Source organism: Hydra vulgaris, chromosome 09, assembly GCF_038396675.1.
Source record: "Hydra vulgaris chromosome 09, alternate assembly HydraT2T_AEP".
NCBI classification, from domain to species: domain Eukaryota; kingdom Metazoa; phylum Cnidaria; class Hydrozoa; order Anthoathecata; family Hydridae; genus Hydra; species Hydra vulgaris.
In genome coordinates, this window is record NC_088928.1 from 37,053,133 (window position 1) to 37,075,980 (window position 22,848).

General features: G+C 26.1%; 1 protein-coding gene across 1 annotated transcript in view; it reads right to left on the reverse strand.

The window, feature by feature from the left end:
• LOC100198524 (uncharacterized) overlaps window positions 1-21,091 on the reverse strand; it is a 72,577-nt gene extending 51,486 nt beyond the window's left edge. The window contains exons 1-4 of the mRNA XM_065805575.1: window positions 20,840-21,091; window positions 17,787-17,849; window positions 11,539-11,674; window positions 11,253-11,449 (exon numbers count right to left, since the gene is read on the reverse strand). Coding sequence (XP_065661647.1) covers window positions 11,253-11,449; window positions 11,539-11,674; window positions 17,787-17,849; window positions 20,840-20,976 — 533 coding nt within the window. The 5' untranslated portion in view covers window positions 20,977-21,091. The remainder of the gene's footprint in view (window positions 1-11,252; window positions 11,450-11,538; window positions 11,675-17,786; window positions 17,850-20,839) is intronic.
• Window positions 21,092-22,848: the final 1,757 nt, after the last annotated feature.

The following is a 22,848-nucleotide window of genomic DNA, read 5'->3' on the forward strand; positions in this document are numbered from 1 at the left end:
TCAGTGGCTGGTGAACTTTAATTCAGATAAAACTCAATTTTTTTCAGCCAATCGTTATCGCAATAATTTAGATCTTCCTATATTTATGAACGGTGATGTACTCGATGAGTCACCTACTCTTCATCTTTTAGGATTAACTCTTACTTCCAATCTTTCTTGGAAACCATATATCAAATCAGTTGCAAAATTAGCATCTGCTAAGGTTGCATCTCTTTATCAAACTCGTCACTTTCTTACTTCGGATTCTATTTTCTATCTCTATAAATCTCAAATCCGGCCTTGTATGGAATACTGTTGCCATATCTGGGGCGGATCTTCTAATGATGCCCTTTCTCTTTTAGACAAGGTGCAAAAACGCATTGTAAACATAGTTGGACCTGCTCTTGCAGCCAACCTCCAACCATTATCACATCGTCGTAATGTTGCTTCTCTTTCTCTTTTCTACAAATACTATAATGGGCACTGCTCTAAAGAGCTAGCGTCTCTTGTGCCATCTTCTAAAATTCATTCTCGTGCTACTCGTCATTCAATTAAGTGTGTTCCTAAGTGCTCCAAAAACGCTTATTTGTCTAGTTTTTTTCCTCAAACATCAGTTCTTTGGAATTTGCTTCCTTCGTCTTGCTTTCCTGATTCATATAATTTGAAATCCTTTAAGTCGCCCGTCAATCGTTATCTTGCTCTACAATCTTCATCTTTTCTCTTTCAGTAACTTCCAACTTTAAATAGTGGTTGCTTACTAGGCTGCCACCTTTCTTGACCCACACTTTAAAACTAGCTTCTTAGGATTAGTTAAAACACAAAGAACAAAGCAAAAAGTTCTTTTAGAAGCTCTGAAAAAGAGTTCTAATAAATTTAGTAGCACCAGCGCTGATTTATCTCAACTTAGGAAAAAAAGAAATGATAATCAAAATGATAAAACCATTGAAATATGCAATAGTTTCTGAGACTGCTTTGAGGAAGCAGCTACAGAAAATATACAAACAGATAAAAATGCAAAAAAATATTTCTTATATAACCTTGCAGAATTGGCTCAGATTTATTTGTCATCTCCCGGTAGTGCGTATATCGGTAGCAGTGTGTATAGTGAGTGGCTATTTTCAGAAGAAGGTATAATTTATAAAGAAAAATGCAATCACAATCTTTTAACAAATGCTGAAAAAGTTGTTTTTATTAATCAGAATCTACCAATGTTATTTTTTAAGTAAATGCTATTTTTATTAGAAAAATATTTATTTTGAGTAATGGAATTTAATCTATATAATATATTAACTATAAAATACAACAATAATATACCAATTATGAGACTAATGCAATCTACTTTTTATGATATAGTGGTATAAACTAATTATTATGCTTCTTTTTTTTTATCATGATATAAAAAAGGTATTTTTTTAATGGTATTCAACAGAATAGTTCGCAATATTCAGCCAAATACCGAATATACTGCTGAATATACAGATTAGTTAAGTTTAGTGCCATATATACCAAATACCAAATAGTTGACGAATATTCATGGCATCTCTAATATTTATATACACGTATAAAAAATTATATTTATTCTTATATTGGCACTCTGATGCAATGCTATATTAGGGAGCTGTCGGGGGCTTTAGAAACTACATTGATTGATAAAATGAGAATATGTAAGGCAATTGCTGGTAAATTGTCTGAGAGTTTGGGTTGGGACAGTGATAAATTTTTTTCATTCCTTAACAATAAATAAAAAATCCTTTCTATTCTTAACAAACTAAAATTTCAGTTCTTTCAGGAAACTTGCATACTGATTGTTTTTTTTTATTAGAATTAACTTATTTTAACCAGTTTTGTGAAGTTGGCTGCTCAAATGGATGCAAAAACATATCTAGATAGAAAATTTTATATTTCTTTCAAAAAAAAACCTTAAAAAATATGATGTAAAGAATTAAGGCTAATTATAATTAAAACCGTAAAAATTATGATGTAAAGAATTAAAGCTAATAATAATTAAAGCTAATACGGTAGTGGTATAATATTAGAGTGCCCCACAACGTCCCTGGTAGTACTGTGCTCAACTTGTTTCTCCTCGCAGCGGCCTTGATTGTCAAGGTTTGTGTTTCGGAGTTATAGAGTAGAGAGAGGGTTATAACCACAATTAAGTAGCCTCCTAGTCTGTAGTGGCCTTTTGGGCCTTGGGGAGGTGAATTAACAAAAACAAAAAAAACAAAAACAAATTGAATTCCATACATAATAATTGAAAGCATTCGGAAATAAAAAAAAGTTTAGTAACAAAAAAATTCAAAAACAAATGAACTAAAAACATATGATATGATAAAGTTGTTTTTGTGACACTTTATTTTGCTAATAGATTATAAGATTGCAGATTGTAATTAGAAAGTAAAAGTTGTAAGTAGAGAGTTGCTCTTCTTCTTTGATGATGAAATATGTTTTTAATTTTTAAAATAGAAAATAAAAGTTGAATTTAAAAACACTTAATATTTTTATTCGATTCATTAAGAGTTAAATTGTAATGTAATATACATTCTCAATAAATTAAAGTAAGCTAATTCAAGAATAGACAACATATGTTGCATTAAAAAACGTAAGGGAAGGCAACCATTAAAGCAGTGTATGTATCTTGTGTAAATATAATTTTTACCAAAAAACAAGTTTTCTTTTAAAAAAATGCAAAATGCTTGATGTAACAAAAGAATAATTTGAAGTAGAAAAAGAATATTGGAAGAAAAATATAAAACTGATTGCTGCCCCATTCCAAAACCTATGTTGATGTATTGAGGTAAATGTCAAATAAGGCAGTTTCATTTTTAAATAATTTTAACCAAATAATTTTTTTATTAAATTAGAAGTTATATTTTTTTTTAAATAACTTTATTCTAGTTAATAAATTATTAAGATAATAAATTAATAAAATTTATTAATTATTATATTAATAAATTATATCAAAGATGCTGATTGAATTTTATTAATTTTTTTATCATTTCAAAACAATTTCTCATGCATTTGCAATGTGCGTGCAAATTAATATTAACTAATATGCAGTAAACTTATGACGGTAACTGTTATCCATTAATACAAAGTAGTGAATTTTTCTCAATTCAGTTTGTTAAATTTATTTACTTATAAAAAAAACATATAAACTTGAAGAAATTAAAATAAAAAGGAACTGAAAATAAAATAAAATTTTTGACATTTCTTTTTTTAAAACCTTTAAAAATAATGATATATTAAGCATTTAATAAGTTATTATATTAAGTTATTATTAAATACTTAATATGATATTATTATATCTATAATATTAGTTATTTAATAATAAAAATTATCATATTATTGGTGTTGTTGAACACACAATAAAAATTGAAAACTAATAAACATCATGGCCGACAACACGGGTTTCGAAGTGAAGGGGCACAATCGTCAAGTTCTAAAAAAAGTCCTCTATATCTAAAATTTTCTTAAAAAAAAAAAAAAGAAAAAAAAAAAAGTAGGGGGACCAGTGCCCCCTGCACTCCCCCCCCCTTCCTTCTCCCAGTGTTGTCAGCTCTGAACATAAAAGTTTTATATATTCTATTAGATATATTTATTATTATTATTTATTAGATATATAATATTAGATTATATTTTATATAAAAACATATTTATATAAATTTTTCATATATTTCACCAAATACTTTTTAAAACTTAAAACTTTTAAAATTATTTTTAGTATGCAAACAAACATTTCACTTTAACAATTATACGAAAATTAAAAAAAAAAACCTGCTTTTGAAGAAAGCAATGTTTTAGCATGGTTTCTTTTAAAGTAATTGCAAATGCATTCATTTCAACTAAAACTTAGCATGCCTTTGTAAGCGCATGCAAATACCATGTTAAAACATAATTTTTTTCTTCAGTTGCATACTTTAACTTAAAAGTAACGCTATTGAATGTTTTAGCATGGTTTCTTTTAAAATCTTTGAAATGCGTTTTAAATTTTAGTAACTAATTATTTTTTACTATAAATATGTGATTTTTATAATAAATATATTTGATTTGACTATGTAAATTCACAATGGATTTCTTTAACACTCTTTTGCGGATCTTAACTTTGATTTGTCAAAGGCCTTTGACAATCTTACTTTAACATTATCTCAGAGAAAAGTTGTTGATTTGACCTTCTTGACTTTGACAATGCTTGGAAATGATTCAGATGCCAAAAAACTTTCAATGAATAGCCAACTGTTGATCGTGGAATATTTATTTCTACTAAAATTTGTTGCACAGTCTTATTTAGTCCTATAAGATGAATAATTAACTGTTTCACAGCCTCTGTTAACTATTTATTATGTCCCATTATGAAATGTTTTTTATATTTATTATGTCCCATTATGGAATACATTCAGAAAAAGTAGTTTGTAAAACAAAAGTTTTAAAAGTAATTGGAATTCAGTTTATCCATGAACTTTTGAGCCAATAATTTCCATTCTTTTATTAAAATTTTGAGTATTTACATCCGAATGTAATGTTTTTTTTGTTTTTCATAATAGCAGTATAATAACAACAAAAAGCAATATTTACCAGATAGTTGTTTTACATAAGCATGTTAAATTACAATAAATATATATACATTCTATATTCTGGATGGTTCACTCTTATATAGCCTTGCTAAATCAAGGAGAGGGCCCATGAGCAAAATAAAAACAAGCACGAAAACACACACACAAAAGATTGCTATTAGTCAACGTTCATATTTATATTATGTCTCATATATCTTCTATGGTGATAAAGCTTTTATCAGCAATAATTAATGTTTCTATTTATCTTGATGTAACAAGTAGTATTTTAGTTTAGTTTTGAGGACGTATTTGTTAATATTGCAAAAAGAAATTGTTTTTAATTTTGTTTTTTTTGAAGTTGATTCCAGTCCATTAATGCAGAGTATTTAAAGGAGTGTTTACCGTAGGATTTTGTATTATATGTTTGCAAACTCAGTGTACCTCTACAAGAATTTTAATGTAAGTTGACAGCTAATTGCACTGCATAGAGTAAACCATTTATTAAATATAGGAGGTAGCTTTTTGTTAATGCAGTTGTAAATAAATAAACAATTTTCAATTTTGATTATATCAATTTTGATTATATCATTTTAAAATTTGCAATACATTAAAAGATGTGAATGTATGTGAATTTTTTGGTAGAAATTCACATACATTCTGTTTTTGTCTAGCTTTATACCCAAGTAGTTTACAAATTTTTTGCACCAAAGTTTTTTCCTGTTTAACTTAATTTTGATTTGTTAGTCTAATTTTTTGTGACGACTTTTAAATAATATTAAACCAGTTTTTGAAGTTAAGGAAATTTTTTTTGGCATTTAGCCAGTTGAATAGTCATAGTTAACATATTTGTTGATTTTTTTTATAGACTTAAAATAGAGAAGGTTTGTGTCATCTGCAAAGGGTTCAACTCTACTAAATTTTAAAGCTTTAAACATGTCATTTATATAAATAAGAAACAGTTAAGGGCCAAAGACAGTTCCCTGAGGAACACATACTTTGATATTGTTTAAGTTTGAGCTCACCTCACTAATAGATACTAATTGACTTCTTTTAGGAAAAAAAGATTTGAATCAGTAGTTTGAAACTCCTCTAATACCAAAGTAGGATAGTTTATAAAATAGAATGTCAACATCTACAGTGCCAAATGCTTTTTGAAGGTCAATAAAAATACCACATCCAAAAATTCTCTCATCCAGAGAATTTTTAATTTTTTCTGTTAGACTTAGTAAATTAAGTGATGTAGAATAGTTTATTTGAAAATCAAATTGCAGTTAAAAAAAAAGGTTTGTTTTCATTAAAGTACTTGTATAGTCTTTTAAAAATTAGTCTTTCAAGAGTTTTATCAGTATTGGAGAGAAGGGAAATTAGTCTATAGTTTGATATTTTTACCTTTGAATCAGTTTTGAAGATAGGTTTAACTTTGGCAGTTGGCATAAAGAAAGATTTTTGGGAAAGATTTTTGAGAAAGATTTGATAAGTAATATATGATTCATGGAGATAAGTAATATGAATTCATGGATGAAAGAATTGTCTGGATATCTTTACCAATGTTAGTAAAGTAATTGTTGAAAGCATTACAAATACCGAAGGGGTTTGTTATTGTTATATTGTTGTGTACAATTACATTCGGAGATTAAACTAGTTATTTGAGAATTATTTTTAATACTAATGATATTTTTGATACCTTTCCAGGTTACTTTCCAGGTTGCTTTTATATTTTTTATGTTTTCAGTAAAATAATTATCATAGTAATTTTTCTTGCTTTCTTTGAGTTTTGATTGGAAGTTGTTACAAAATATTTTGTACTCATTAATGAATGCGGTTTTATTTTTAGAATATATTTTTTAAAGAGCTTGTTTTTGTGCTGAATAGAGTGTTTGAGTTCATCTGATACCCATGGTTTAGTCTTGAATTTAATATTTTGTTTGCTAAGCTTTCTAAAAGGCGAATAGATACCAAGCAATAGATTAATATCCAAAATAGTATTCTCATAAGACTTAGTACAAATATCAGGGTACATTTTTGGTTCTGTCTATACTAATTTTGTGAAAATTGTTTCTAAATGACACTTCATTAAAACTTTTTCTAGTTTCTTTCCTGGATTAAGAGCTTTTTGTAAGATAGTGATTTAAGAATATTATAAGCAAAAATTGGAGATGATCTGAGATTATGGTGGTAAGATTCCCTACTTGATATTTAATTGATTTAATATTTGAGATGTTGTGAATTAATGCTTTTAATGTTTTACAGATACGAGTAGGGTGGACAATGCGAGGTAAAAAGCAATTTTAAAAAGTCTTATAATAAGTATATAAATCTGTGTCACATTTTAAAAAATCATTGTTAAAATCTCCTAAAATAAATACAGTTTACTTTGGTTAGATTTTTTAGTAAAGGATTAAAATAGAAGGATAAGAAAATGCGTAAAGACATTTTTGGATGCCTAAAGACATTTTTGGATGCCTCTAAAGATAGCCAACAATAATATTTGATTTTTTAAGATTTATAATTTCAACGAAGATAGATTCTAATTCTTTTGGTTTATAGATGAGAAGATCATTTTTTTAAAGATTTTCATTGTTAGTTATAGTTTCTTTATTGAAAGGAAACATACTTGCTAAGCAATTAATACAAAACCATGAACAATTTTTTTTTTAGTAATTGGTCAATATCATTGAGGTTGTTACATTTGAAGCAGACCAAATTGAGGCAGTTATCTCAAAAAATAGCTTTCTGATTTTTATAGACAGTAATTTTGCAAACAGCACATTTGCTATTTGTAGTTTTCATTACGGTGAATTGTTATGGCAATAAGGTATTATAATATTTTAACACAAAAAAAACTGAATTAATTTTTTTTTATCTCAATCAAAATTAATTATTGAAATCAAAATTAAAATTAATAATAACCGGCTAATTCTTTAAAAGTTACATATTATTTATATGTATTATATCATCTTATCTTAGCTACTATTGTCAAGTTTGGGACCAAGTTGAAAATTATCATGTTAACAAGTTGCTATTGCCTCAGCGCCAACCGATTAGAATAATAAACTTCCAACCAATTAAATCAAATACATTGGAATCCTTCAAAAAACTTAACATTCCAACATTTCCAGCGTTAGTAAAGTATGCTAATCTTCTTTTTGTTTTCACTCTGTGAACAAGTGGAATCAAAAACAAAAAGAAGTAGACTAGTACATTCCTACTCTACTAGAAATATATAATGAAAAACTAAATACACCATCTTTTAAAATCCAGGTAAACATGGTAAACATTCTATTGTTTATCAGTGTGCCTGTGAATGCAACAAGAGCCTTGTATGCATTTTGAATGAGTCCAAAAAACTACATCTTGAATACCTTTTCTCCATCTAAAACAAAAACAATTTTAAAAACATTTTATTTCAACTTTTAGACATTACTATTAAATTATCGTTTTAATTTTCTTTTCGTTATTACTACAATTATCATCAGTAACTTTTGTTTATTTTCTTCTTTTTTTTATTATTAAAACCTGCAAATTATGATTTCTACATGTTTATTTTTTATGTATATTCTATGTACTTTAATCTGTGTTTACGGTCCATGTGTTTCAATGTATATCTTTGCTTATTATTACTTATATTTAAAAATTGGTGTCACTCTTTTGATCAGATTTTGGTATGAGTGACACCATCCGAATAAATCATTAACTTATTATTATAAAAAATTTTATGCTTATAGCTACCATTCCAATATTTACTAATATTATTATTTTTTCACTGTAATTATTGTAAACATATTTATTATTACTATTACTATAATTTGTATTCATTTTGTTATCTCATATTACTATAATATATTATTGTTATTACTGCTATTATTATTGTTATTATTATTTTTACTATTATTAATACTATTGTAAAAATGATTTACTGATAATAAATAGCTTGTTGCTGTTGTTGTTGTTGTTCTATATATAAGTAAGAATATTTATATGAATGGAAGTAACTGCAAACTATTAAAAATCAAGAAAAAAAAGAGTAAAATCAATAATAAAAAAGTAAATACTAAAAAAATAATAATAAATAAAAACAAAACAATAAGAGGGCTTTCTTAAAACATATTGAAAGCTATCTGACCTTGAGTATACTCTTTTTTTTTCTTCTTCAACTAATTGCACATTTTTGTTTAGATTGAAAAGTCATTTTTTTAAGCTGCACTTATGACAATTTTTACAATTGTATATACACAAAATTATGTATTGAGTATAGACAAATAATAAGAACTGTGCGCAAATAAAAATAACCAACGCAAACATGCATACATATCATTAAATAACAATATAAATGAGAAAATAAACCTTTGAACATTCATGTGAATATTTTGAATCGGATTTCTCATATTTGACCTTTGACATATTTGATATTTAATACTGCTGGTCTTCAAGGAGTTTGCTAACAACTGATTTTTCTTCAATTAACTGTTGACGCTCCTTCATTGCGGCACTCAGTTAGTGATTCAGAACACATCTGCTCAACGCATATATTTATGATAGGTATAGCAAACACTCTTATAGTATGTTTGCTGTTAGAACATTTGCGGAATTTAACAAAGACAAGACTTGTTTTTAGGCTTTTAGTAACTTTCCCACAATGACAGCGCTCAATCATTTTGTATATTGATCTTGGATCTACATTATTTTATTTGTATTAGCCACAGTATTTTGTGCGTCGTTCCAGGACTCTTTGTTATTATTTTTATAAGAGATATTTTTGAATGAGTTTTTCTTAGGTTGATGTTAACCTGGTCATCTAAGCCACTTTTTAAATTTTCATTTTCTCCCAAAAGTAATTTATTATTTTTGGACATGTCAAGGAGTTGGTTACATAGTTTAGTAAAACCTTTTGTGTTCTTAGCTACTCTAGTTTTAATATCAGCATATATAGCTTTCAGTTCAGAAATACCATTAGTTATTTTTAATAGAATTGTATTGATAGCAAGTAGAATTTCATTTTTTTGATCATCTAGAAGAGATTTAGTATTTGCAATTGATTGTTTAGACATATAAGGTCTTTTGAAAGATTAGTTAGGAGAAATAGTCACACTTTTATTTAGATTATTGGATTACTTGATTAGCTACACTTAAGCAGATATAAAGTAGAGATGTGTCTTTAGTTGATAAATAGAATTCAGGCTATATATATCCACGTTAGGGTGGTTCAAAAAACAACTTTTTTAAAAATAATCTGCTGCACTTAACTAAATATGTTCTATATAATACAAAAACACTTAAAAAACATGCTTAAAAAAATTATTTTAAACAAACTTCAAATTTTTAACTTTTTTTATTTTCATCTTAAAAACAATAGTTTTTAGGCGATTATATCTGAAAAAAATATTTTTATATAAATTGATTATTATTTTTGAAGTTTTTATATAATCTTTTGATTACCCGGTTGACATATTTTAGAAGAACTTTTTTTTTTTAAATATTAGGGACCTGTCAAGTTTTTAAGGGTCTTGAGGCAACCCTAAAAATAGTTTTTATTCAAAAAAATTTTAAACCTAGTGTTTTTGTATTATATAGAACACATTTAGTCAAGTGCAGCAGACTATTTTAAAAGAATTTATTATTTGAACCACCCTAAACCACATATTTATGTATGTATATATATATATATATATATATATATATATATATATATATATATATATATATATATATATAATATATATATATATATATATATATATACACATACACTTGTATATACAAAATCTAATTTATATTGTGTAAAATTACAAGTACTTTAAACACAGGCATGGTAAACAATTAATAAAAATTAATCGTTAATTGTTCAATTAACAAACAATTAATGAATTAATTTTTCGTTTTAAAAATGCATCATTGTTATAACTCTTTTTTTTAAATATATTTTATTGATATAAAAACAATTTAATGTTTTTTGTGAACAAAAAATAATTATGAAATTAGAAATATAAAAAAATAATACATTTACAGTGCAGCAGTACAGTAGCCTGGGGCCGTATTCTCATCTCTCCATTAAGCTTAACGGAGCTTTTGTCTGAAATTTCATTACAATATTTCTAAGTAAAGAAATGACAAAAATTTATATAAATTCGTTAAAATAAAACTTATACCTAAATAAAACATTTATGTTTAAAAAACGATAATTTTAAATAAATTTTTTATTAACGTAATTTAAAAGAAATTTTTGACTAACGCTCCATTAAGCTTAATGGAGAAATGAGAATACAGCCCCTGACCATCATATACAATGTCATCTGAAAAAAATTGTCCTGAGGTTTGGAAGCATTTGGTATTGTTCAGTCAAACATAAATCCTATTCATCAACTTTTTTTTAAATTTTTTGTACAGAAAGTATTAGCTTCTTAATATAGAATGTTTAAACAAATTTTATTATGATCTTGGAATGATTAGAATAAATGGTTCAATGCCTTCAGAAAGAGCAGTTTATATTGTTATTAAAAAGTAAAATTATATTTTTTTTTATTTCAAAAATTTGTTTTAAATAATTTTAAATATCAATTAATCTACCATTCCTATATAAACATCTCAAACTACTTAATTGGACCTTTTTATTGAACAAAAAAAGAAATTCACCCAATCAATTTTGCTGTAATATATTCTTTTAACATTTTGCAAGATTTATCATAATCTTGCTTTAAAAAAATTTAAAAAAAAAGTTTCCAAAACCTTTTTCCTTCTTTTAACACATCTAATGGCTGGGCGCTTCGATTAATTCCAAGATTGTATAGTTCATCTGACTTTTTTATTGCTCCGATTGTCTCAAAATGCTCAGCCCAACATATATAAAATAGTGAAAGACTTGTTCCAATGTCATGATCAAACATGTATTCAAAAATTAAGTTTGGATCATCTACTGCTTCACTCTGAAAGTATAAAACAACATACACATAAAACAATTTTTTTTTTATTTAAGATAACTTACAGAAAAAATTAAAATAAATATTTTTTTTACCATTTTCACCCAAAGTTCGACATATTTTTTGTGTTCGTTAACTGTCTTTTTTTTTTTAAAAAACATCATACATCTTTGCAATAGTGGAAGTACTTCCTTTGTTTGTGTTGAGTTTTGCTCCATCCATGTTATATAGCTAAGTAAACATTGTATATACATACATACATATATACATACATACATACATATATATATATATATATATATATATATATATATATATATATATATATATATATATATATATATATATATATATATATATATATATATATATATAAAAGTTAGATAAGTGTTTTTTACTAATTTATATATATATATATATATATATATATATATATATATATATATATATATATATATATATATATATATATATATATATATATATATATATATGTATGTATGTATGTATGTATTTTTTAGGAATTTCCATCTGGTTTAAAATTCCGAAAGGTTCAAAAAATAATAATTGAAAAAAAAAAATCAATGGTATGCAAGACCAAGAAATGAATTAAATTAATCAAGAGCAATATTTTTTTTTTAATGTGAAAAAAAGCGCTGTCATTATACATTTGACAGTAAGTTATTTGACTTAAGATGGGATATTAGAAATTTGTTGATTAAAGACTCAAAGACCTTGCTAATAATAGAAAGAAGACTGATTGGATAATAGTTGGAGGGGTCAGAATGCTATTCAGAGTTTTATAAAAATTGGAATTATAGATGCCATTTTCCAGTATGCAGGAATAAAAGACTCAGCCATGCTCTTATTAAATAGTTTAGAAATTTGTTTATGAAGAAATTCTCAAAAAAAATTTCAGTCAGCTTTAGGATAGTAGTAAGTAGTGCGATGATAAGGTGAGTCCAAAGAAGAAGTACAAGATAAAAGAGTTATTAGATCATTAATTATTTAAATATTAAAATTAAATAGTTAGATCTAACTATTTAATTTTAATATTTAACCCTACCTTGTGTTCAGTTTCTCTTTATCCACCTAAAGGAGGATAAAGAGAAACTGAACACAAGGTAGGGTTAGAGACAGGATACAAATCAAGGAGTGAAGGTAAGTGATTAGGATTGTCTGGAAAACAAGCCACAAAGTTGACTATCTGAGAAAGAGATTGAGAAATACAGGTGTTATGGGCTAGCAGTTTAGTTTCAGCAAGGTCAGTGGTGTAAAAACTAAGACATTCAGTGTGAAGACCAATAAATTCACTAATAACAACAATATTAACAGAGGGATAAAGAGAAAGGGCATGGTCAATTTGATCAGAAATTACGTTTAAAATAGGGCTTGAAAAGAAGGAGAATGATAAAGATCAAAAAAAAAAAAAAAATAAGGGGATAAAGTGAAAAGGTGCTGAGCTAGGGTGGCCAGCCAAAAGCTAATTTAAAATTCCAGAATATTTCCAGGATTTTTCAAGGATAACTTGTGGTTTTTCAAGGATATATTGATCTTTTCTTGACCAGGAAAAAACAAATACATTGTCTTCAAAAAATGTTTTATATATAAATATAAATATATTTTGTAATATAGTTGTATATAGTATGGTACAAGTTAAAAATATTTTATATTGTATATATGTAGATACACTAGGTTATCAAACACTTGTATTTAATCTCTTTCTTAGATTGTTCAAGTTTTTTTAGAGAAATATCAAGTTCTTTAATTGCCAGTTCTTTTTTTTAAAATTGTATTTCTAAAGGAATTTGCTTTCATAAGGAAGTTTTGCTTTTTTTCTGCTTCAATGATTGTCAGCTTCAGTTTTAAGAACTTTGCATTTTGCAAAATAAAATTTTCTGTTTCCTTATAATTACAAATTTGTCTACCTTTAACTGATCCTTATTTTCCTTCAACACTGAATTGTACCTATTTTATGATAACCTTCAGCTATTTTTGATGAATAACAATGTCATGGGAATTGATGTGGTTATAAACTGTTCTTTGGGAAACAAGAGATCTTTCTTGTAGATTTTCTACTAACAACCGCCTGTTAACACTAAATCCTTGTTCTATCGCAAATTGGCAATGAGATAAAACAAAAATGAAAGCACAGACTTTCCATTGCGTTGAATACTTTTTTTTTTGAATAGTTTCCTGCAAATAGACACCAAGAAATTTATCAACAGAATCAGTTAATTCATTAAAGGATTCAAATTTATTTATTATCATTTCAAAGACTCTAAATCCAAAACATTCTGCACCAAAAAATTCATCAAATTATTGTTTTGTATCATCTGCATCGTTAGTTGAAAGCCATTTTAATGCACCTAATCTCTCAGCAAGACCCTTGAATTTCAGAGTGGATACTTCCTTGTTTTAAATCATTGCATTTGGAGACAAAGATGAAGCATTCCTCACTAAAGAATACTTCAATGGGCATCTTTCTTGTAAATTTTGCAATAACATTATGATAATCTGCCTACATTTTTTGTTAAATTTAATTTCTCTTCTGGTTAACAATGAAGAAAACTTAGCATTTCAGTGCTGTTCCTATGTCAATTTAGTCTACACCTAGTTGGTTATTTGGTTTCTCTACTTCAATCTTTTTTTTTTTTTTTTAATTTAAGCATGATCTTAAAGAAAAATGTGACATTACTAAATTCAAGCTCCATATTATTTCTGCCTTGGTAACCAGATTTACAGTTGTTTTTTTTTAAATCAGGAGAACTTTTATGTAAGTTACTGATAGAACACAGCTAATTAATTTGCTACAAGCATTCTGAAATTTAAATAAAAGTAAAAAAAAAACTTAAACTAAAATAAAAAACTAATAAACTACCAGTAAAGAATATATCTGCTGCATTGTGTCTTTGCATTAAATTTATGCTTTTTACCAGTTGGATGAGAATCCAAGGCAGATACTCCCATGTTAGAAATATTAATATCCGTGCAAGTCAGAAAACACATAATTAATAAATTCAGTAGATATCTACACAATATTAATAATATTTCTGTAAAAGGTAAAAACATGATAATGAAATATTGAAGTATTTCAGAAAAAAGTTCAAGGATTTCCAGGATTTATTGCTAAAAGGGGTGCTTTTCCAGGACCTACCAAATTCCAGGACATTTCCAGGTTTTCAAGGACCGCTGGCCATCCTGTAAGCGGAAAAACATAAAAGAATGGCTAGAAGATTCAAACCTGATTTCTCAACAAATTAAAGAATTGATTCATAAGTATACATTCTAGCCGGGAATGCGAAAATTAGATTCTTTGCAAATTTAAGGATAGTACCCATCAATACTAAGATCACAATTATCCTACTCAGCATTGCATGAAATGTCATTAATAATATCTTATTTAAATATTGATTTGCACAGGCTTCAACAAATATTGCCATCAACAAAGGGCTTGAGTTTAAGAATGTAGTAGGTACTAGGTACATATACATCCATATATATATATATATATATAATATATATATATATATATTTTTTAAATGCAAAGTATATGTAGTTTACACTGATAAAATTCACATTTGAGCCTCCCTCAATGTAATAGAAAACTGCAATTTTTGACTGAAAATTTGACTATTTTTTTCAAAATATAGCCTCGAGAAAGAGTCTAGAGTGATCAAAAGTTGACGGATAAGTTTTAAAACCTATTATCTACATATTTTTAGTGAGATACTTATTTTGTTTCAAAAATAACATCAAACTGATTCACCTTAAAATATATATATATATATATATATATATATATATATATATATATATATATATATATATAAAATATATATATATATATATATAAAAAATATATATATATATATATATAAGTATATATTTTTTAAAAAGAAAAGTTGAATAAAAAAAGTGAAAAGTCATTTCTGGACAACAGACGTTTTTCCTTTGAACATTGTGGGGACACCAGACCTTTTATATTGACCTAAATTTGTTTCACATTGTCATAGGACAGCAGTCTTTATACCTCTGTAGATACTGAAAAAACTAAAAAGGTCTCATACATAACTCATTTTCACAAAAAACTGGACAACTAACCTTTGTCTTCTGAGGTACAGATATTAAGATTTAAAGTTGATTTTAGTTTATAGTTTTAGTTTAGTTTATAGTTATTTTTAGTTTATTTTTAGTTAGTTTTAACTTCAGTTATCTTTTTTCTTACTTTAGACAACATTATGGAGGAAATGAGAGTAATAGGTAAAAAAATTATAATTATATATTTATTTATATGTAAATATTATTTTATAGAATATTTTGAGGTATATTTTTTTGTCTTTAGTGTCTGGTAGAAGCATAACTGGTAGGGCTGTGTTTTGTATTTTATATATTTTGTATGGAGAAATATGTGAAATAGGTGAAAGAATTATTTAATAAATATAACATTTTTAACTGTTCGCGTTTTATTCATATTTTTATTAAAATAAAATTTTTCACATGTTTAACCCTTTTTAATTTACTCTCATTTGTTTTTTAAAATATTTTAGCATCGTCTTCTTTTACCTGTGAAAATGGTGAGGTTATGCTTTATATTTTGATTAAATAAAATTTTTATTATATCCTTCTATTTGTAATTTTAGAGTCGTTAACATTTGAGAGCTTTTGTGATTTTAGATTCATTAACATTGAGCACTACAGAAACTATTGCTCCCAACACCCAGGGCCTCTCGGAGAGGTCCTTCAATAAGTGGTGTAATGGCGGTATGGATGAGCCCTCTTTCAAATGGAAGACTCATCCATACCGGGGTGTTGGGAGACACTGAAGAAAAAAGAGCAACCAAAATATCTTCTATCAGAGAAGATTTTTATAACTTTTTCGTTGCTGCTTTATCTTCGGTGATCTTTTTTTAATTTTTTTTAATTTTGTAATTTTTTTTTTTTAATTTATAATTTGTTTTTTAATAATATATTATGGTGTATATTTAATTTGTTTTGGTCTTTTTAAATAAAATTTTCATTGTTTTTTCACCAATAAAACTTAAATATAGTTTTGATTCATTATCCAATTATAGATTATAGATTGATTCATTGTCCAATTATCATAATATAATGATGCTACATTCTATTGTTAAAAATAATTAATTGGTTAAAATAAGCAGTGAGTTTAATTTATTGAACTCACTGCTTTTAAAATTTACTATAAGCCAAGACAATATATTTAGCTATATAAATGCAATTTATTTATATCTCAATTTGATTTTTTATCTTTAATGTTTATAGTTTGGCTCCTTGAAGCATTTGTTGTTTTGCTTTTTAATTAAAATATTTTAAATCTATTGTGATGTCTTTTAAAATAAACTAAAGTTTACTAAAAGCCAACATGAAATAACGTCATTAAACAACATCGACAAGCTGCATCATGACATCAACTGAAGTATGACAACAAGAAACCGAAAGCAGGTAAATTGTTTTCCAGTTTGTTTCTTTTCTTTTCTTTTATGTCTACTTTTACTACTGTTACAACTTTTATTTTAGGTTTGTCATATAACGCATTAATGCAATATGACTGATCAAAGTTTACATATTACAAGTTAACTTCATATTAATCTTATTAATTAATTAAAGTTCATGTTATAAAAAATATAACAAGAATTTAGTTTTAGTTATTCATTAATTTAAAGCATGATGAAGTGTTATTATTTAGGCTCAGTAACTAAAAACGTATTGTGTTAAACTTAGGAATGTCGAGGAAAATGGCTCTGCTTTACATTGATATAAACTAAGTCAGTTGTAAATTACTCAAATAATGTTAAATAATTGGTAAATTATTTTACCTCCTCATACTTTTTATGTTAATTTTACAGATGGATTAATTTTTTCAATTTGAAGGCATTTTTCTAAAAGGGTATTAGTTAAGGTTTCACAACTTTAAGTTGTGGAAAACAGCCACTGTAAATTATTTACATAACAGACCATCCATAACCTGTATTACGGGTTGCTTTCTGCTAGTTTTTGATAAAAAAAGCATAAGAAAAATTAAAAGATAAAATAATTTTTGATGGTGCTAAACTGCTCTAGCAGCACTAAAACAGGTCTGGATTTGTCCCTGTGTGTGTGTGTATATATATATAATATATATATATATATATATATATATATATATATATATATATATATATATATATATATATATATATATATATATATATATATATATGTACACATATATATAGAGAAAGACTGTATGTGAGAGAGTCAGATAACTTTGGTAGACTGATTCTTTAAAAAACTTTTTGATAACGTTTAATTTAAAAAATTAATTTAATTAAAAAATAAGAACCTGTGCCAAACATCCAGCTGATTTAAATCACCTTCTGTATTTCTGAGTTGAAATTCAAAATGCCTATTAAAATAAAAATAATTTAATTGAGTAACAAACAATCTTTCAGATTTGAAATCTTTTTTAACATTCATTATATAGGGGAAGATTGTATACTTAGGACCAGATTTTTTCAATGCCTCAATTCATGGCCCCAGACTTGTCTAGAAATGATGAAACTAATATGATCACATTTCTACAGCCCTCAGAATTAGAGTCAGCATTTAGCAATGCTGACCTAACTGTCGTCTTAAAAGCGTTTAAGTATGGCAAAAAATTGACGATTTTATTTCTATGTTTTATGTTCAAACTTTTTTTGCCAACCTGATGCTGACCTCTAAAAGATTGAGATCGGTAAATCATTGCCAACCTCATTTTTCCTAATTCCGAGGGTTGCCTCTTTTATAAAAACTTTGTATTATTCATATAGTGAGCAACATGTCAATGCTCATTCATGAGTGATTGACACAGCCATTGCAACCAAGATAATGGCAAAAAAGAGTTGCAGCACTTTTTTTATAAAAAAATGTCAATGAAAGTATATACAAATATCTAACTTATGTAAACTTTAAACTATGCAATAATAAAACATATCAAGTTTTATAGTGTAACTTTTGCTTAAAAAGTGCATTGCAGCAATGTCTCCTTAACTTTGATTTATAACATTTATTTGTTGTTTTATAAAGTCTCTTGTTTATTAAATACTATTAAAACATTTGTATAATACAATACACCTAAATGGCAGAAGTGGTTAGGTTGCAGTGTCTCTGATGTAAAGTGCGGTGGTTCGAATCCCACCATGTTTTGTTTTTTTTATTAATCTTTTTTGATTTTTTAAAATACAAAATGAAACACTTTTGAAGTTCTATAGATATTATATACATAGCATATATAAAGATATCATGTACTATAACAAATAAAGAAAGAGAATTTTAAAAAAAAGCCTATTTGCCATTTTATGAAGTCTTTTGTTTTTTAAATAGTGCATGTATTACATGCTGTAACTGATCATGCTTGTAATTTTTTTTCTTTACAACTTGACCACAGCTTATTTGATGTTTGAACAATTTAAATGCAATTTAAAAAATTATTACATTATGAATAACTTTTATTTGTTGATCTTTTGTAAAGTTTTATTTTACGTGATGACTTAAAATAAAATAAAACAATAATGATTGTTTAAAATAAACGCATTTTGTCTAAATTAACAAAAAAATTTATATTCAATTTTTTTATGTAGGCATGTATTTTTTATGATAAATTTAAATGTTTGAAACTACTTTTCCACGTCTTTTCAAAAATCTTTTAAAAGATTAAATTTTAAATTATGAATTAGTTAAATTAAATCTTCCCGTTGCAATAGAATGATTTAATTGCTTTATTTTTATTTATTTTTGTTACAAAGTGTTTAAAACCTTTTTTAACTTACTAATCCTTACTAAGCAGAGCAAGAAATCATTAAAAGTTATCATTTTTAAAAAACTACATTTTTAATATTTAAAAAAAAAATTTTTTTTGATTTTTTAAAATTTTCTTCCTAATTTAAGATTTCTTTTTACAGCGCATTTCTAAAATCATTTTTTAAAACATCTAAATAGTCATAGTCAAGTTGTCAAAAAATAAATCATTTGTGTGGTCAGCAATAGCGCTTGATCACATGCCATTCCTGTCCGAGCCTGCTTACCACACTTTCCAATTCTCCGCCCTGATAAATCAACTACAAAAGTCAGAATTGTGTTTGATGGAAAATATAATGGTAAATCAATTATTGATGTTATTTATCAAGGTCCAAAACTTCAACAAGACCTTGTGACAGTTTTGCTAAGATTTCGAAAATATCCAGTGGCTTTAGCTAGTGATATAGCAGAAATGCATTTAAAAATTGAATTACATAAAGATGACCAAAAGTACCAACGCATCTTATGGAGAAACCTGGATTTAACTGCCAAGCCTGAGATGTTTCAGTTTAATCGACTGGTATTTGGAATCAACTCAGCACCTTTCATGGCTCAATTTGTAACACAAGAACATGCAAGAAAGTGTGCACAAAAATAACCCTCTGAAGTTGTTGTTGAAGCAACCTTGTGTTTTATCATCAGCATATGATAAAGTAATTAAAGTGGTTTAAATATTGTAATATTTACATTTTTACTTTTACTTTTTAATTTTAACTTTTTTAAGTAATATGTTGAGAAAAAAATAAAAGTGATATTGTAATAGTATTAAATACATTACTTGCTTATTCCACTGCAACTGCAACTTAAACTTTAAATTATAACTTAAGCTGTAAACTATAACACTAACTTATGCTATTTTAAATTCCGCAAAACAAGAAAATTATAAGATAATATTTAAATATGAAAGATATCATGTTAAAAAAATTACAAATAATCAAAAGTAAAAAATGTTTGCGATTGGATTATTTTGCATTAATTCGAGCCCTGTACAAGATTATGTCTTCTTGAGTTAGTCAATTAAGAATGTTTGATAGACTGGAGTCTGTCAAAAAGGAGAAGGACTGGAGTCTGTCAAAGGGAGAATGATCAGAAGAAAACCGAATTGAAAATTAAATGTTTTTGTTATTGAACCAAACTTTTGTATAAATAGAGTTTTTGTCGTTGTTATTGAAAATATTTTAAAAAATATAGTTTTTTTATGAACAAGAAAAAATAAGTAATATAGTCAATATGAAACGGTTTATAAATAATAGAGAAAGCCCCTCATTATGAAATTGGTCAATATGCATACTAGATAGAGGCTAGTTAACTTGCTGCCAAATCATTTGCTATTTGTATGTCTATTATCTTAGACAAAAAAAAATACCTAAAAAATACCTTAATGACAAGAACCTGTCATAGAGTGCAAATATCAATTTTTAAAATTTTTAATGAAAGATTAAGTTTAACATTTTATTATTAAAAATCCAAAACTTTTAATTTATAAAAATATTCTATACATTTAAATGTACTTTACTTTATACTATTACATAATTTATAGAGAAAAAATAGTTATACTGAATTGTTGTTTTCATGTATTCATTTCCATCACCAGTAAGAACCTTTCTTAAATCCGTGATCTTTCTACCACCTTTTAAAGGTTGAACATTTTCTTTACATTGCTCCCACTCATCTTCTTGTGTGGATCCATCCATTCAAATGTAAATTCTTAAATTTTCAAACAATATTTAAACCAATGAAATAAAAAAATGAAGTATAAAAAGCATAAATATTTATATTCCTATAAAACCTCTAAATTAAACATATAGACTTATATTAAATATATAGAAATTAATAAAAATATATAGAGTAAAGTCTTAAATTAAATATATAGACTCAAACATAAACATTTAAATCAATATAATATATTAAAAAAGCTAGCTTCCTTGATTGTGGTGACCCTTGCAGCCTTCTGTGAGTATGTGAATAAAGTGAAAAAATAAAGAGAGTGAGTTTTTGTTTGAATTGTTCTTTTCTAATGGTTTTTTTCAAAGAGGTTTTTTTAACTAAAAGTTTTAAAAAACCTCAGAAGAAAACAAGAAAGCTTTATGCAACTGCTTTAAAAAATATAAGGAACTTTTTTATTTAATGATTAAACAAACAAAAAATTCCTTATATTTTTTTATTTGTATTTGTATAACATATTACAATTTTCTATTTTCTGGAGTAAATTTGACGATTATGTGTCAACCAAGAAATTAATTACAAAATTAAAAATGTACATACTGCACACCCAAACACTAAGTTGATGTATTTCAGCCCATGCATTACTTGAGTGTTTGGTTTGTGCAGCACAAACGTTTCTATAACAAAACTAACGATAAAATAGCTTTGTTTCAGTATAAGCAATACTGAGGCAAAATATCCTAAAAAATGAAAAATTGTTTTTATAAAAATTCAGAACGAAGTAAAAAAAAATAATTATTTTAAAAAGTTGTAAAAATGGTTCTTTAAAAATATCTTAGATAAAAATTCCTTTTCTTACGAAATTTATGACATAAAAATTATTTCCATACTGCTTTTTTTTTTCTGTTTAAAAAAATTACAGAAATTTAAAATTTTAAATACTTTTTGGTTAATTTTATATTTTTTAAATTTTGTCAGCTTGCCTATGAAAAGGATAAAATATAGAGAAATGATAAAAACTGGATAAGTAGACTTTATTTTGCAACTAACTACTTTTTCAAGTATTTTCAAAATAATAAAATAAATATATATTAAGTTAATTTTCAAATAAATCTCGTTCAAACTTTACGCGCCGCAATAAGATGGCTTAAAAATACACGATTTGAATTTTGCTGGTATTATTTTTTTGATTGGTTCCTTTTCAATATTCGGAATGAGTTAAAAATAGTTTCAATAAAAGATTTTTAAATTTTTCTTCTTTTTATGGATATCCACAGTGTCAGGGGTTACCAATAAAGTCAATTAACTTTTTATACAGCTTTCCTACGTCTTCTTAAATTTCTTTTCGGCATTGTGACGTATATATCAGCGTTTGTTGATTCGTTCTCTCTTTTATTTTTTTTGTTGAGAATCAATTGCATAGCCGCGACTAAGCCACCCCACACCCTAAATTCGCTGAATCTCCCATTCGGGGGATTCAGCGAATTTAGGGCCCATTTACAAATTTAGGGATCTATTCACAAATTTAAAGAGCTTTTTTTTAAATTAACACCTAAAGGTAAAAGTTTTTAGATTTGGGGCCTTTATTAAAAATTTTGGGACCCACAAGCCACGGCACTGATTTTTTGTACTTTTATTTATTCGATGAGGCGACAGATCTTGTTAACTTGCGTTTTTTTAATCCTTTTTATTGCTGTTATGGTATAATAACAGGTGACAACTGAAAAACGAGACTGGATTTAAAGACACATAACGTCATTATGTACTTTCTTAAATTATTTTTATTCTAGTTTTTAAATATTCTATGTGTTTTTGTTTTTTATAGAAAAACGAATAAAATCAATTTAAAACAAGTGCAGGTAATTTTGTCAGAGATCGTAAACCAATCATTGATGATTGGT